We start from the raw sequence: 15028 nt of genomic DNA on the forward strand, positions 1-15028 counted from the left end.
CGATGCCTATTCCGGGAACAACCAAATCCGGATGGACCTGGGCGATCAAGAAAACTTCCTTTATCACTAAATTCGGCACCTATCGTTATAACGTAATGTCGTTCAGACTAAAAAATGCTAGTGCCACTTATCAACGCCTAATAAACCGGATGTTCGAAGAACAAATAGGAAAATCAATGGAGGTTTATATTGATGACATCTTAGTTAAGTCCCTGCGAGCAGAGGATCATTTGAAACACTTGTAGGAAACCTTCAACGTATTGAAGAAATACATATGAAGCTGAATCCGGAGAAATACGCGTTCGGGGTCAGATCCGGAAAGTTCGTTGGATTCATGGTATCCAACCGAGGGATCGAGATCAATCCCGATAAAATCAAAGCTATAGAGGACATCATCGTGGTAGACAATGTCAAGGCCGTTGAGAGGCTAATCGGGCGCATAACCGCTCTGGGCCGATTCATATCGAGATCCTTCGATAAGATTCATCGATTTTTCTCGTTATTGAAGAAAAAGAATAACTTTCCATGGACCCCGAAGTGCCAACAGGCTTGGAAGAACTCAAATGGTGCCTTTCGAGTCCACCTTTGCTCCATACTCCGAAGACGGACGAGCAGCTATACATGTACTTAGCGGTATCCGAGATAGCGTAAACGGAGTCTTAGTTCGGGAAGAGGAAGGTACGCAATTTCCTATCTATTATGTTAGTAGAAACCTAGGCGAGGCCGAAACAAGGTACCCTCACCTAGAAAAATTGGCGTTGGCTTTGCTAACCGCCTCTAGAAAGTTGAAGCCATACTTTCAATGCAATCTCATATGCGTTGTAACTTTTTACCCGTTAAGGAACATAATGCACAAACCCGAGCTCTCAGGCCGATTGGCCAAATGGGCCATAGAAATTTAGTGGGTACGATATCGAATATCGCTCCCGGACCGCCATCAAATCTCAAATTTTGGCAGACTTCGTGGCTGACTTCACACCGGCCTTAATACCTGAAGTCGAAAAGGAATTGCTAGTAACCTCAGGGTCTTCCTCGGGAATCTAGACCCTATTTACGGACGGTGCCTCGAACGCAAAGGGGTCCGGACTCAGCATCGTACTGAAGCCGCCTAGGGGTAACGTAGTTAGGTAGTCCATTAGAACTATAAAATTGACTAACAATGAGGCGAAGTATGAGGCCACGATTGCAGGTCTCGAACTAGCTAAAACCCTAGGGGCCGAAGCAGTCGAAGCTAAGTGCGACTCCCTTCGTTTTTTACTTTGTGTTTTCATCGCCGGAAAAGACCCCATTTGAATTCAGATCGAAAAATATTTCAAAATTGCAATCTAAATGATATTCTTGACCAGATATACTTAATCCCTTCTTGTCGTTTTTATTGGCCAAGTTTGTATTTACAAATCAATTCTTCGTGTCACCTTTTCAAATTCTTTTGATAGTACACATTTTCAATTATTTTCTTTTTATTTTTAATTTGAATTTTGATGGTTAATAGTGTCTCGAGAGTCATTACCGCCTAGGCATATTCTTCGGCTCTATCCATATTTTTTAGAGAACTAACTTGATCGTACGATAGCCTTCACAAGTTTTGATTTCACTACTTATGTTAATATGAATTAATGCATAGTTATACAGAGACCCCATTTATAGTTAAATTTTTTTAAGCTAAAAAAAGAAATTCTTTTATCTATAAACTAGAAAAATAATGCAAGATAGAACAGCAAATAAAAGTGAATGGTATTATTAGGACGAGACCGCAATGATACGCAACAACAGTCAATTCATGATATCAACCCAGAACCGCCCCGCACCTGCATGAACTTAAAAAGAAAATATCTCACCCCGCACCACCCCGCACCCCCATACATTCAAATCCGCTTCGCTCTTCACCCACACACACTCAAACTCGCACTGCACAGCATACATCCAAAACCCGCCCTGCCCCGCAGCCGCCCCGACCCATTGCCATCCCTACTCCATATCCACATAAACCTTCTAATTCATAACACACATCCACGGACATCAACCACCCCGGCCCATTCCCCTTTCAAAAACAGAAGCTTTGAATCACCTTCATTTTCACTGCTCTCATTCTCTCTCTTTCAATGCACAAGAATTAATGACCGGCTATTACGTGTATGTTCAAGACAATCATCAAATGAAAAACATTTCATAATGTGACTACTACTGTAAAGATAATCCTTAACAAGATCAAATATAGCAGGGTTTTTCCATGTCTTTTTTGTTTTCAATTTCAAGAATAAAATTGACAACTCCCTGATTTATCTAAGAAGCATAAAGTAACCTCATGTAAAGAGAAAGAAGGAGACCTATAGTCCATTTTAACAGTTATGGAATTGGGAGCTAATGAAGCTATTCTGGCTGAAGAGCTGAATCAAACCATTGAACTTCTGGATGTTTTTCACATGCTGACAGGTATGAGCTTGGATTTGGTGAAACATTAGAATTGAATCTAGTTTCTGATCGTGACACTGATGTCAGCAAATCCGAGAAGAAGACGAAAGGAAAAAGAAAAAGAAAAAGAAAAACTTTACTTAATACTTTTAAGGTCAAAAGCCCATGTGTTGTGATTTCATTCATCTCTTTGACATGTATTTGGCGTGTACGGTCTTATTATTTTCACCAAATGTTAGTGAAGGGCCTAATAGGCAAAATTGAGCTTGGCTTCAGGTGTCTAATAGGAACAACCTTTAGTTCAAGTATTTAAATGAAAAATTCGGGCAAGTGCTATTATACATTTATCCAGCCAATACAAAAAGATTTAAAATGCACATATATAACAAAGTTATTCATTGTGAACCAACTGACTCTAAATTCTGAACTCACTTCTACTTGGAATTATGACTGCTCTACTTTAAAAAATTGTAATAGCACCTGCACCATTTATAATCAGAAAAAATGAATAGCACACAGCTGCTTATCCATATTTAGGAACTTGGAACAAAGTTGTTTACCAAATTAATTGGACAAATGGAAGAAGCTGTAAGTTGGAGAATTAGGTATGTGTTACTCTTCAGTTAATCAGTTTTAGCAGAGCACAAGCAGATACAACAATCACTCTATAAGTAATTCCTGAAAAGAATGAAGGGCAAGTTACAGGTTAATGTTCTTTGTAGCTACAATTCAACTGTCAATATTTATTTACAGCGTGTAAAGTGAAACTCCTATATGAATGTTTGCAGTTCTTCTGAAAACTGTTAGGAGACAACGACGTATCTGAAATACTTAAATGTGCAAAACGGGTAATACCAACTAAGGCAATTCAAAGGTGAAATGACATATCTGCAATTTTGGCCTGATCACCATTGTCAAGTATTTCAGGGACTGTAACTATAACCAGCAACAGCTAATTTAATGTCATGCTCTATATCCCCAGCCGGTGATAAAATGAATAGCCGTTGCAGTCATCAATCCCAACAATCCACCCGCAACAACCTGCAGTGGAAAGCTGTCCAGATTAAAGCTGTGTAGAGTTCACTCTTTGAACTCTTTACAATTAATCATGTGATATGTAGGTAACATAAATCATAGATGTACTCTAATAAAACATTGTGAAGAAGTTCACTCTTGGAGTTGTTAAAGTGAATGGTGAATTCTGAGATTTTCCATTAGCATTATTTCATACAACATCTTTTATATATACTAGTCTAAGGATACGCGTTGCGCGTAAACCCTCTCTGAACGAATACAATTTTTTTAAAAATTACATAAATATTATATGAAAATTTGTGTTTGACTAAGAAATAAAATTTAAAGAGAATTTAAGCTCCTGAATATGATGGATGTTGATCCGATTTAACTAACTCAATAAAGAAAGAAACTTTACCCCACAAAAGGTCCTCAGTTATCTCGGTTAATATATTCAACTTAAGATTTATTTCAGTTTTATAGTTTTATTACTTAAACTTTACAAATTATCCTGCTTCCTTTTTAGTATTAGCTAGAACATATAACTTTTGAAGATTTAAGAGTTTTTTCTAAAAAAATTCTTGAAAAGCTATATATGCATATGCATTCTTTAGTCATTTTAGAAGACACAACACGCCAGCTAACTGACAAGACGCCTTTTTTTCTTCTTGCGAGTAAATGCAACTTGTTCTAGTTTTTTAACTAATACGAAATACTATATGAATTATTTCTAACAAATTAGAAAAGAATAATCACTATCATGAAAGTAGAATCTAGCTGCTATGCTTTGATTATTTCTACTCTTTCTTCATTTTGGAGAGAGCTTTCTTTTTTTGTCCAAGAAGAAAATAACTATGCTTCTGAATTCTACATATATCAAGATTCATCCGGATGTTGTCTTTTTATGGAAGCAAGAGTCTATGATTATAATGAATTACTTGCAGTTGATGAATTCTGAAAGTAATATGTTAATATTATCCTATGTTAAAACCAGATTTAGAACTAATTCTTTCAAGCAATTTTTACGAATATTGTGTTTTAGTTTTCTTGTGTGTCTATAATCAGTTCATGATATAAATTCTAATTTTAATAAGAAGCCTTCCAACAAACAAATCAGGTTTTTATGTCTAAGTCTCATTAAATTCTAATTTTTCATAACATCTGAAATTAGGTATTTGTTTCTCGATTCTCATGTGCTTCTTCATAATGTAGAATGATGTTTGAATGTGTAAGTAATCGTTGTTAGTAATTTATTTTGAATTATCGAAAAATAGGTATAATAAGTTTAACATTTGAATACTTGCATATCTAATATAGAAAACAATAAACAAATTCCATATATTAAAATTAAATATCAACATATAATTGTTCTTGAAGAATTTTTAACTCATTCCAAAGGAAAACAAATAAAGGCCAAGTATGAAAACCAATGTTGCCGGTTTCTGTCTCCTTGTAAGTTCGCTCATATTACCAGTGTGATGCTTATCCCGAGCATGTGAAATCTTATTGTAGTTAATATTTCTCCAATCTTCAATCTCTTATTCTTAACCGCCGTATGTCAAAGTGGCAATAAGGTGGAGCTAGCGATCCTAAATATTATGACTTCTTAGATAATTCAAATAAGAAAAGATATAATAACTCAAATTTTATTTCATTTTAAGGTCTTTAATATTAGAAAAATAATTAAATTATAATTTTATCTAGTGTAAATTATTTCTTAAAGGTTGAAAAAAGCAAAGGTCATTTCGTTAAAGGGTTTTGTGCTTTTAATGTTATATAACTCTTTGACACAGAATAAATTCTCGGTAATATAAGAGTTATTGATGATCCATAAGTTTTTTTAACCATATTTTTAGTAATCTATTACCGGAAAAAGAATTGAAGACGTAACAAAAAAGATAAAGAACTGAAAAATTAGGAAGAAAAGATAAAAATACATACACAAACTTTACATCTGCACGCTGAAGGTATTTCATAGCACAATTCTTTGGTTTCCTTGTGTCTTATAATAGTTGCTACTCCAAATTTCTATCTACCAAGTCCTTTATTTTGTCGAAGTTTTGCATCTTGCAATATAACTAAATCCTATTATTTCCCAATGAATAATAAGAGTACTCAAATATTGTACATTTTACGTATTGGTAAAAGAGTTCTAGACTAACGTGCATAAACCATTATTTAGGACCAGAAATTATAATGATATAAAAGTTCTAGTTGAATTAAATTTCTAAATATTAGGGTTTCAATATAGTTGAAATAAGAAAAAAATTTATTAAGAAATTTTTTAATTGATTTCAAACCCATAAATATTAGGATATATAATAAAATGACTATTTCATCTAGTGTGAATTCAAATTTTAAAGGGTAAAAAAGGCAAACGACATTTCGCTAAGGGGCTTCGTGTTTTTAATATAGTATAGATATAGACGACTTTTTCTTTATGATATCGTGTAAGAAGAGAAAGGTCATAGTAAAACTTGATCTACTGTTGGAAGACGATGGAAAAGAGGTGCTATCTGTAGTCAATTTACCATGAAGGATTCCGAGCTGAGAAGATTTCTCACAAGGACAGTGCATACACACACACATGTACATCATTATCATTCATGTGCACCTTACCCCTCCACCCCTCAGAAAAGAAAATGATCAAGTACAATTCAGAAGCTAGCACAAGATGGAATTATCGAGTATTCACCAATAACTAAATTCATTATATTTTGAAGGTGAAACTGATATTCCCAGACATGAGGAAAATGAAGAGAAGACAGAAAGACACAAGGGATAGAAAACAATGAAACAATACTAAAAGGAAATTTGTGAACATGACAAAATGGGGTGGGGTAGGGAGTTAAATTTCAGAATGCTTTTATTGGATAAGCATTAAAGCCAAATTACAAGAATTTAACGAAACCTGAGGAGGAGTGTGACCAAGGAGTTCTCGTAACGGTCTACTATCTGCAAGAGGATGTTCAGAAGGAAGTTCATATAAAATTTGATTGAGAACCTGAAAAGAAAAGGAACAGAGAGTTTCAGCTGAATTTTGGTAATGTTTACAGAAATCTGCGCAATTGAGTAAAGTGCTATTCCAAAAGAACTAAAAGGATTGTAAGTCTCTGCTTGAGAATTCCTGTAGACAAAATGTTAGCAATGCAGCATGCATGTAAGTTGATAAACATGACTGCATGCTTGTATCTCAAAAGCAGATATCCACATAGCAAAATCAACAGGAGAATCACACCTCTGCTTGACGTCCAGCATGTAATCTTACACCCGTGGCGTCATACATGACCTGCCACAAGATTTACCAAATTAGAGATCTCTTGGTTACCAGAAATACAACAGAAGACCAAATGCTCAATTTCCTCATTAGGGTATAGTATTAGATTATCATGAAAAAGGACATCTTTGGCCGGAAGACAGGACGGAAATACCAGCCTCTAAACTTACCCTTGGAAAATACATAAGAAGAATCTTGACTTACCATGAGGAACCAATTTGATCTAATGTTAATAAACCTTCAAGTGGTTATTGTTGCATCAAACAACCAAAGATAAGTATTATATCTATCCCACCTTCCCAACAAATTAAGCTGAGCAAGAAAGTAAGATAAACTCTACTTTGGAAAAAATATAGACCGGTGAATTTCATAGACATCTTGACCAATTCTAAGTGTCACATGCCTCCCAAACCAAAAGAGCACATGGGAACAAAGGACCCGTCCCATTACCAGTAGTCAGGCCTGCATTTGCTATATCCTTAGGATCATTTTAACAGAGAAGGTAATCCGATGGCAAGCAGTGACATCAACAACGAGGACCTTTGCTATATCCTTCATAGATAGCTGGTAAGACTTAGCCCAATTTTAAGCCATGATCCACATCCTAGTTAGTCAACATGCAAAAAGTAACTTCAAGACTTATGGCCTTAAGTCAACTTTGATGGGATCTTGTTGAGTACATATTGAACTTGGGTTACTCTCTCCCTTTCTCTATCTCTTAATTCCAGAGTAGACATCCCCAGTGATCAATCTGAAAGGTGGTATTTTAGATCTTTTATACTTACACATTTCCCAGTGTACCTGCCGGCTGTCACCAGTGTACAAGTCTAGCACAACCCCTACTCCAATTGAAGGAGTTTTTATTTTCTTTTCACCAAAATTAAAAGCTTCAATTTTTTTGAACATTTCACCTGCTATTCAATAATTCAACAATGATACCAGAAGCTTAACAAGGTTTTAGATCTAGGATAGAGGAAATTTATCGTTGTTTTTACTTTTACTTTTCATTGAGCTTTATTCTTTCTCTTGAAAACATGAGAATAACTCTGTTCTTCATGGAAATTTATTTTATGCTAAATGGTTAAGGTTGTAGGTTAGGAGGCATTTGAGTCATGCATTACTTCGTACATTTGTAAGACTAGTCTAGTAGGGTTTTTTGTCTAAGATAGTTAGTTAGTGGCAATGTTGTGTCTTACTATCTTGCTTTTCAATGCAGGACCTTTTTATTAGCTTTCCTTTTAACTTTGCATCTTTCTTCTACATTTCATATTGTTCCTATTTTTCCAACGATTTATGTGGATTACTAATATTGTCTCCTTTTGTCTTTTTGTTTTCTTGAGCCGAGGGTCTTCTGGAAATAGCCTCTCTACTCCTTCGGGGTAGGGGTAAGGTCTGCGTACACACTACCCTCCCCAGACTCCACTAGAGGGATTTTACTGGGTTGTTGTTGTTGGTTAAGGTGTTACCATGCATATTAATATGCAATGTCGCAATATCAAAGATTCGGCAATCTTGTATTTGATAATGTTTATTCTAACCTTTTTATCTTTTTTAACTCCCCCCTCCCCCCCAATATTTTGACAGAAAAGTAGTATTTATAAAAGCGACAAGTGTAGAAAACTGCCAAAAACTTTCAGAACTTTAAGCACAAAGCGCAATTGAAATATGTGCTCTAGTGAAGTATGTATACAACAACTACTATGCCTCAGTCCCAAACTAGTGAAGTATGTATATATATTATTTACTTGTTTAATAAGAGAGAAAACAATATTCAAAAATCTATGAATATATCAGAATATGAATTGAAGCAATTGCAATTAAGGGAGTTATATGAAGTAAAAACCACATCAATCGTGTCAAAAAGTCATCTATGTGTTTGAGTTTCAGGTCCAAAGATGCAATTTAGTTTTTAAATTTGATTTTGATACTAGGTGTCTTACACAAATGTCTAATTTCCTACTCCTTATAATCAATATTTTTATCAATAAACATTTGCCTAACTATTAATCTATTGGTTTGACCATTAGATTATTTTTGGTGCCCACCTTTTCATAATATAGCTCATGGTCCTCAAAAATTAATCATTTTTTAAATATTTGGGTGCCAAGCTTTAGCTATGATGCATGCCTTTGTTCTTCACACCTTGCTTCAGGGATCAGGCTTTGTTCTAGGTACTACTAGTGAGAGTAAATACACTTCTTGCAGCTTGAGACAATTGCATGGTGTTCCCTTTTCTGCCTTTGTTTCCTTGTATAAATAACATGAGAGATTCAGATTTATTCATAACCTAGGTATTTTAGTGCTACAAAGTCGGAGATTTACAACATTTCAACCTTGCTTTATTGCATAACGAAGAGTAGGATTCCATCGTTAATCTTAAAAAATGTTTGCTAGTTATAAGGTTAGATACAATTACTGTGACTAGCACAGGTAAAATTCCCTTATTCAGGAAGAATATTTAAACAGACTGCACACCATAATCCTATATAACTAATTCCACGAAAGATCTCTCTATTGTATACACTGGCAACCTGAGATGATATTCTGAGTTTTCTCTCATGAGGCATGTACAAAATCTTACAGGCACCAAATATTTACATTTGAGTTCCAGTGATGGGGCATGTACAAGCTGAGAACTGTTTCTTTCTAGCATGCAGTAACTGTTATACGTAGAAGTGGTGGAAGTCCAATAACGAGAGAGAGCGAGAGAGAGAGAGAGATTATACCACACACGCTAAAACCAATGCACAAGCAAAGAGCGCTTCCCCGAAGCCCTCCTGCAAACCAATAGCCACAGCTAGAGCAGTTACAGTTGCCGAATGGGATGACGGCATTCCACCAGATCCAACAAGTTGCTTAAGATCCCATCGTCTTTCCTTGTACCTGTAAGTAATCCTTTTTCATTACCACATTCAAAATGCCTGATCTCTGTCTAAATCATGTAATCCACTTGTAATATAAGCAGAGAATAGTAAAGCATAGATGTTGATATACCTTTGAAATGCCAATGAAAATTAAAAGTACACATGTGACAGTTAAGAAGAAATGTGGCAGAGGCAAAAACAGACATAGATTCTACTCTCCGGCTTGGGCGTTTTGTACCAATCACCTTTGTCAAGTCCCTAACACTCTTCCTTAGTGCAACTGCCCCATTACTACCACAGAGATATCTATTTTAGAGACAATGTTCCTGAAGCAGGTGTGATCTATTATTCTTAATATTTTTTTCACATCTATATACATGATCCAACCGGAAAGCAGGTTGGGTTGAACCATGTGTGAATGGCAAGATCCGCATCTGGATGCAGGATAAGGTCCTAAAGCATTTAATATACAACTAAACTAACAATCTGCATCAGAGTTAACAATGCCGGAGTTTAGAGACCAAATGGTATCAAACATCTTGCCAAACCAACATCGTTCTTGAATTTCCACAAGATATCTTGAATACAATAAAACAGACAGATACATACATACATACATACATACATTAGGGATCAATCAATAATAAGAAAGGGGCGGGGTACCATGAAGTGAAGAGCTTAATGGATTGGGCGAGAGCGAAAGCAATGAGAGCAGACATAAGGGGATAGTTAGTGAAAATTGAAGATGACCCAGAAGACCCCGTTGTCGTTGTTGCAGACGTACCTACTGTTGTACCCGTCACCTTATCCATTTTCCCTCTATCTAAATTGATTTTAAGATTTGTAGCTTTATTATGGATTTGGGTATAGAGCGAAAGTGGAAGCAACGACGAAGGATCCTCTCAAGTCTGAGTCTTGGGATTCTTCTGCTCCTTCCTTCTTTGAGAAGTGGGTGCTTAAGAATTGTATAAAACAAGGCTGTTTCGGGGTTGCGGAAATTGAGTCTAGATCATCATAATCATACGACTTTCATAGAATATTCTTTGGCACCAATTTGAGACTAATTTCAATATCCCAAAGTTTTTGAAGGGCCTTAGGCAGACTGGCAGAGAAACGTACAGGAAACACAAAAGAAAAGTCGGGTCATTTTCACATATACCCATTTTTGGGGTCAACATTCAAGTTATACCTACCTTACACAAAATTTTGCTCCGATACGAAGTAATTCAATTTCTTTAATGTAACATCTCAAAGCAAATTTAAGTTTTTTTCTATCCAATGTAACTTTAGAAATTCGAATATGAAGTTGTTGGATCATTTCAATTCAAACTTCAGAAATCAAATATGAAGTCCTTCTATCTTTCAAATACAACTTCAGAAATTTAAATCTTATCTAGTTCAATCTATTGAATGCTTAGATTTTGAATCTTAAGTTCTGAAGCATAAACTTATTCTTCAAATTTCAACAATCTGATACACTATTCAATGTTCAAATCTGCTCCAAATGGGCTCAAATTTGAAACATAACTTTCAAATATCATAAAAATAAATTTAAATCATAAAATTGTCAAAATAACAATAAATTTAACAAACTCATTTTGCAACTAATGGGTGATGCATATCTGAGTGCCACAATAAATTTTTACAAAAAAGTCTCGGGAGGGAAGAATTTACAAAAGCAAAATACAACCAAACATCTCTATAATAAACTTAATGTTTATATTATTTGATTGTTATAGACAAAAATTATCTATTTTTTCAATGTATATATAAAAGAGAAAAAATTATTCAAATTTAGAATCTCAAAAATTATATATAATTCACTAATTCAATATTGAATAAAACTAATAGATTATTAATAAATAAATATTTGAACCTTTGTGACAACTCAACCGATCGTCTTATGTAGTGCAGCCTCGCTCCCCTGTTTATTGCTTATTCTATGTTCATTTGTGGTTACGTGACTCGCCGGTGTGGTTGGTTTGGTTCCGGGGATGTTTCAAAGTGAATTGGGACACTTAGTCCCAAGGTTGGAAGCTTAAGTTGAAAGAGTTGACCGAATATTGACTTTTGTGTAAACGATCTCGGATGGAGTTTTGATGGTTCTGATAGATTTGTATGGTGATTTTGGACTTAGGTGTATGTCCGGATTTGGAGGTCCGTAGGTCGTTTTAGCTTGATTTGGTGAAAGTTGGAAAGCTGAGGTTTGGAAGGTTGAAAATTTTGACTGAGAGGTGACTTTATTAATACCGGGCTCAGATTTTGGTTCCAAAAGTTGTAATAGGACAGTTGTATAATTTATGACTTGTTTGCAAAATTTGAGGTCAATCGGAGTTGGTTTGGTATGTTTCGGCATTAGTTTTAGAAGTTGGAAGTTCAACAGTTCATTAGGCATGAAATTGGGGTGCGATTCATGATTTCGATGTTGTTTGATGTGATTTGAGGCTTCAACTAAGTTCGTATCGTATTTTAGGACTTGCTAATATGTTTGGATGGGGTCCTGGGGCCTCGGGTAATCAAGTTCGGACTCATTTTGGACTTTGTTGGATTGCTGAATCTGTGCTTCTGGTTTCCTCTTTCACGATTGCGAGAAGAGGGACACGATCGCAAAGATTCGTTTATGGTAGCTGGGCATTTGTTCTATGCGTTCGTGAGGATGTGGACGCGATCATGGAGTTCTGAACATTTGTGAAACATGAACACGGGTGTATGGACGCGTTCGCGAAAAAGGTAGGAAGGGCCTGGGATTTCCAGATGGTTGTTCATTGCAATCACGTGAGGCTGTTCGCGATCACGTAGGTTTGGATGATTGGTCACCGCATTTGCGGTCTTGTGAGCGTGTTGGCATAGAAGATTTTTGTTACTGATGATGTTTGTTCTACACGACCGCGAAGGATTTCCACGATAGCAATGTGTAATCACTAGGCAACAGGTTTAAAATTCTAAATTGAGGGTAAGAGTATTATTTTCAGATTTTGAGTTGGAGAGCTCGGTTTTGGGCAATTTTGGAGGGGATTTTCACGTCTTGGATCGGGTTAAGTATTTATGACTCGGATTTGTTGTTATATCATGATTTATCTTTATTTTTAGCATATAATTATTGAATTAAAGTGAAAAAATTGGTAATTTTGTTGAGACTTTGCAAAACTGAAAAATGGAGGTTTGAAGGTTGATTTGAGGTCGGAATTGGTTGAATTTGGTATGGTTATACTTGTAATTGAATGGGTATTCGGAACTTGTAAATTTTATCGGGTTTCGAGGTGCATGCTTTGGGTTAACTTTTTTATTTTAGTTAAAGATCATAGTTTTATAATTTGGAATCAATTGCTATTGCTTTTATTGATAGTATTACGTTATTTGGACTAGATTCGAGCCTTCCAAGAGTTGATACGCGCCGGAAAGGCTTGTTAAGGGAGTAAATTGGCTTGCTTGAGGTAAGTATCTTATCTAAACTTGGTTAAGACATTAGTTGCCTGAATTATTTGTGATAGCTACGTGTTATGGGCTGTGTATATGTGTGTGGTTGAGCCTATTCGTGCACCGTGGGTACTATTTTCATGATCGGGATAGTGCTTAGGCTACGACATGCCTTAAAATGATTGTTAAGCTCAAAGTTGACATTTTTCTCCTATTTGTACCCCTCTGTGAGCTATTTGTACTATATTTGAGATTTTGTTAAGGCTATTCTTCCGTTTGAACCTGATAAACTGCTAATTTATGATGGAAATTGTATGTTCTAGCTATGATAGCACACATTGCACATGGCTACACTATAGTATATTATTTATACCAGCCCAGACCTGCATATTTACATTCTCTGTGTTATGAGCTGGACTGGTAGCTTGTGACCACGCCGGCCGGATTGTGATTATTAGCTCGTGAGTTGCCCGTGAAGCACGTGAATTGTCTATATAGTTGATTCTATTAGCACGTGAGTTGTCCGTGCAATATGTGAGTTGTCTGTGCAGTACGTGAGTTGTCCATGCGGATCTAGTTATAGATATTATTAGCATATAAGTTGTCCGTGCAACATGTGAGTTGTTCGTGCAGCATATGGATACGGATCCATCCCCCCGGTCACTCTATCATGTTTCTCTCTTGATGGCCTACACGCGGATAATGACGAAAACTGATCAGTGGTTTGGTATGGTATTGGAAAGATTGAGGAACTCTTGCTAGTGTTTCTTTGGATTTTGCATTTCATCTTTCCTTGCAATTTCCGTTGATTATTTACCTGATTTAACTACATTTCATCTGTATATGCCGAACATTGACTGAGCAAAATATTTGAGGAACTATACACATACACACACAGATGCTTTTTCCTGTGCTTTATGACTTGATTTCATTATTGTTCTGTACTTGTTAAAAAGGTGAAGCTGTACAGTTGATAGCTAGCATCATTTATAATTCGTGCTTCTTTTACCTTGTCGAGGTTAGCTATGATACTTATTGAGTACATTTGGTCGGTTTTACTCATACTACACTCTACACTTGGTGCTAGCACCTGCTCGGAGACTTTGAGGTAGCTTCTACGACGCACGCAGACCTTGATTCTCCTTTCTTTTATTTTCTTCAATATTGTTCTACTATTTAGACAGTTATATTAGAGTTTATTTTATGTTGACACTTAGTAGCTTATATACTCGATGACACTAGGTTTTTGGGATGGTTGTAGTAGAGTTTCAGTTATTTTATCAGATATTTATGAGATTTTCTATTATTGAGATTATTAAACCTGTTTTATTCAAATGTTTAGTTGTTATGTGATTGTCGACTTGCCTAGTAAGTGTATTAGGCGCCATCAAGACGGGTTAAGATTTTGGGTCATGACAAGTTGATATCAGAGCACTAGGTTACTTAGGTCTTACAAGTCATGAGCGGGTTTAGTAGAGTCTTGCAGATCGGTAGGAAGACGTCTGCACTTATCTTACAAAGTCTACCAAACTGTTAGGAAACCTCACTTTCTTGTATTCTTATCGTGCAAATTTGTTAGTTCCAGAATCTGAATTTCGATTCTTCTATTCTCTCACAGATGGTAAAGATACGTGTGACCAGATCAAGCGGACGGCTACTAGTACCACCACCTAGGGCTGCGAAAGTTTGGGGCCGCGGTAGAGGCCGAGGTATGGCTCGTACTGCAGCTAGAGCAGCACCCGTGGAGCCACTAGTTGCTCCAGCTCAGGAGCTGGTACCAGATGTGGTAAAGCTAATAGGACCAGCTTAGGCACCAGCTGTGCCCATTGTGTTTCCAGGCCTTCAGGAGGCTTCGGCCCAGATTTTGACTGTATGCACGAGCGTTGCTCAAGCAGTCTCAGTTTTAGCTGCACCAACCACTTCTCAGGCCAGGGGAGGTGCTCAAACTCCCACCGCCCATATTCTAGAGCAGGTAGATCAGGGACTTCAGACACCGGTGGTACTACCAGCTCAGTCGGTTGCTGCTGCTCAGGCCTAAGTTAGC

At 36.4% G+C, this 15028-nt stretch overlaps 1 protein-coding gene across 1 annotated transcript; it reads right to left on the reverse strand.

Annotated features, from left to right (window-relative positions):
- Nucleotides 1–3064: 3064 nt before the first annotated feature.
- Nucleotides 3065–10686, reverse strand: LOC107763878 (uncharacterized). The gene is made up of 5 exons (XM_016582385.2): nucleotides 10231–10686; nucleotides 9430–9586; nucleotides 6665–6715; nucleotides 6338–6430; nucleotides 3065–3453 (listed from the first exon to the last, which is right to left on the reverse strand). The coding sequence occupies exons 1-5, from the start codon at nucleotides 10377–10379 to the stop codon at nucleotides 3376–3378; spliced, it is 528 nt and encodes a 175-aa protein (XP_016437871.1). The 5' UTR covers nucleotides 10380–10686; the 3' UTR covers nucleotides 3065–3375.
- Nucleotides 10687–15028: the final 4342 nt, after the last annotated feature.

This window comes from Nicotiana tabacum, chromosome 16, assembly GCF_000715075.1.
Source record: "Nicotiana tabacum cultivar K326 chromosome 16, ASM71507v2, whole genome shotgun sequence".
NCBI lineage: Eukaryota > Viridiplantae > Streptophyta > Magnoliopsida > Solanales > Solanaceae > Nicotiana > Nicotiana tabacum.

Excerpts from the sequence above, each read along its gene's own strand:
- LOC107763878 (XM_016582385.2), bottom strand. The coding sequence starts at position 10,379 with ATGGATAAGGTGACGGGTACAACAGTAGGTACGTCTGCAACAACGACA. Across the intron at positions 6,716-9,429 it reads CATTGGTTTTAGCGTGTGTG|GTCATGTATGACGCCACGGG; the intron begins GTATAATCTCTC and ends ATCTTGTGGCAG. Across the intron at positions 6,431-6,664 it reads ATGCTGGACGTCAAGCAGAG|GTTCTCAATCAAATTTTATA; the intron begins GTGTGATTCTCC and ends TTTTCTTTTCAG.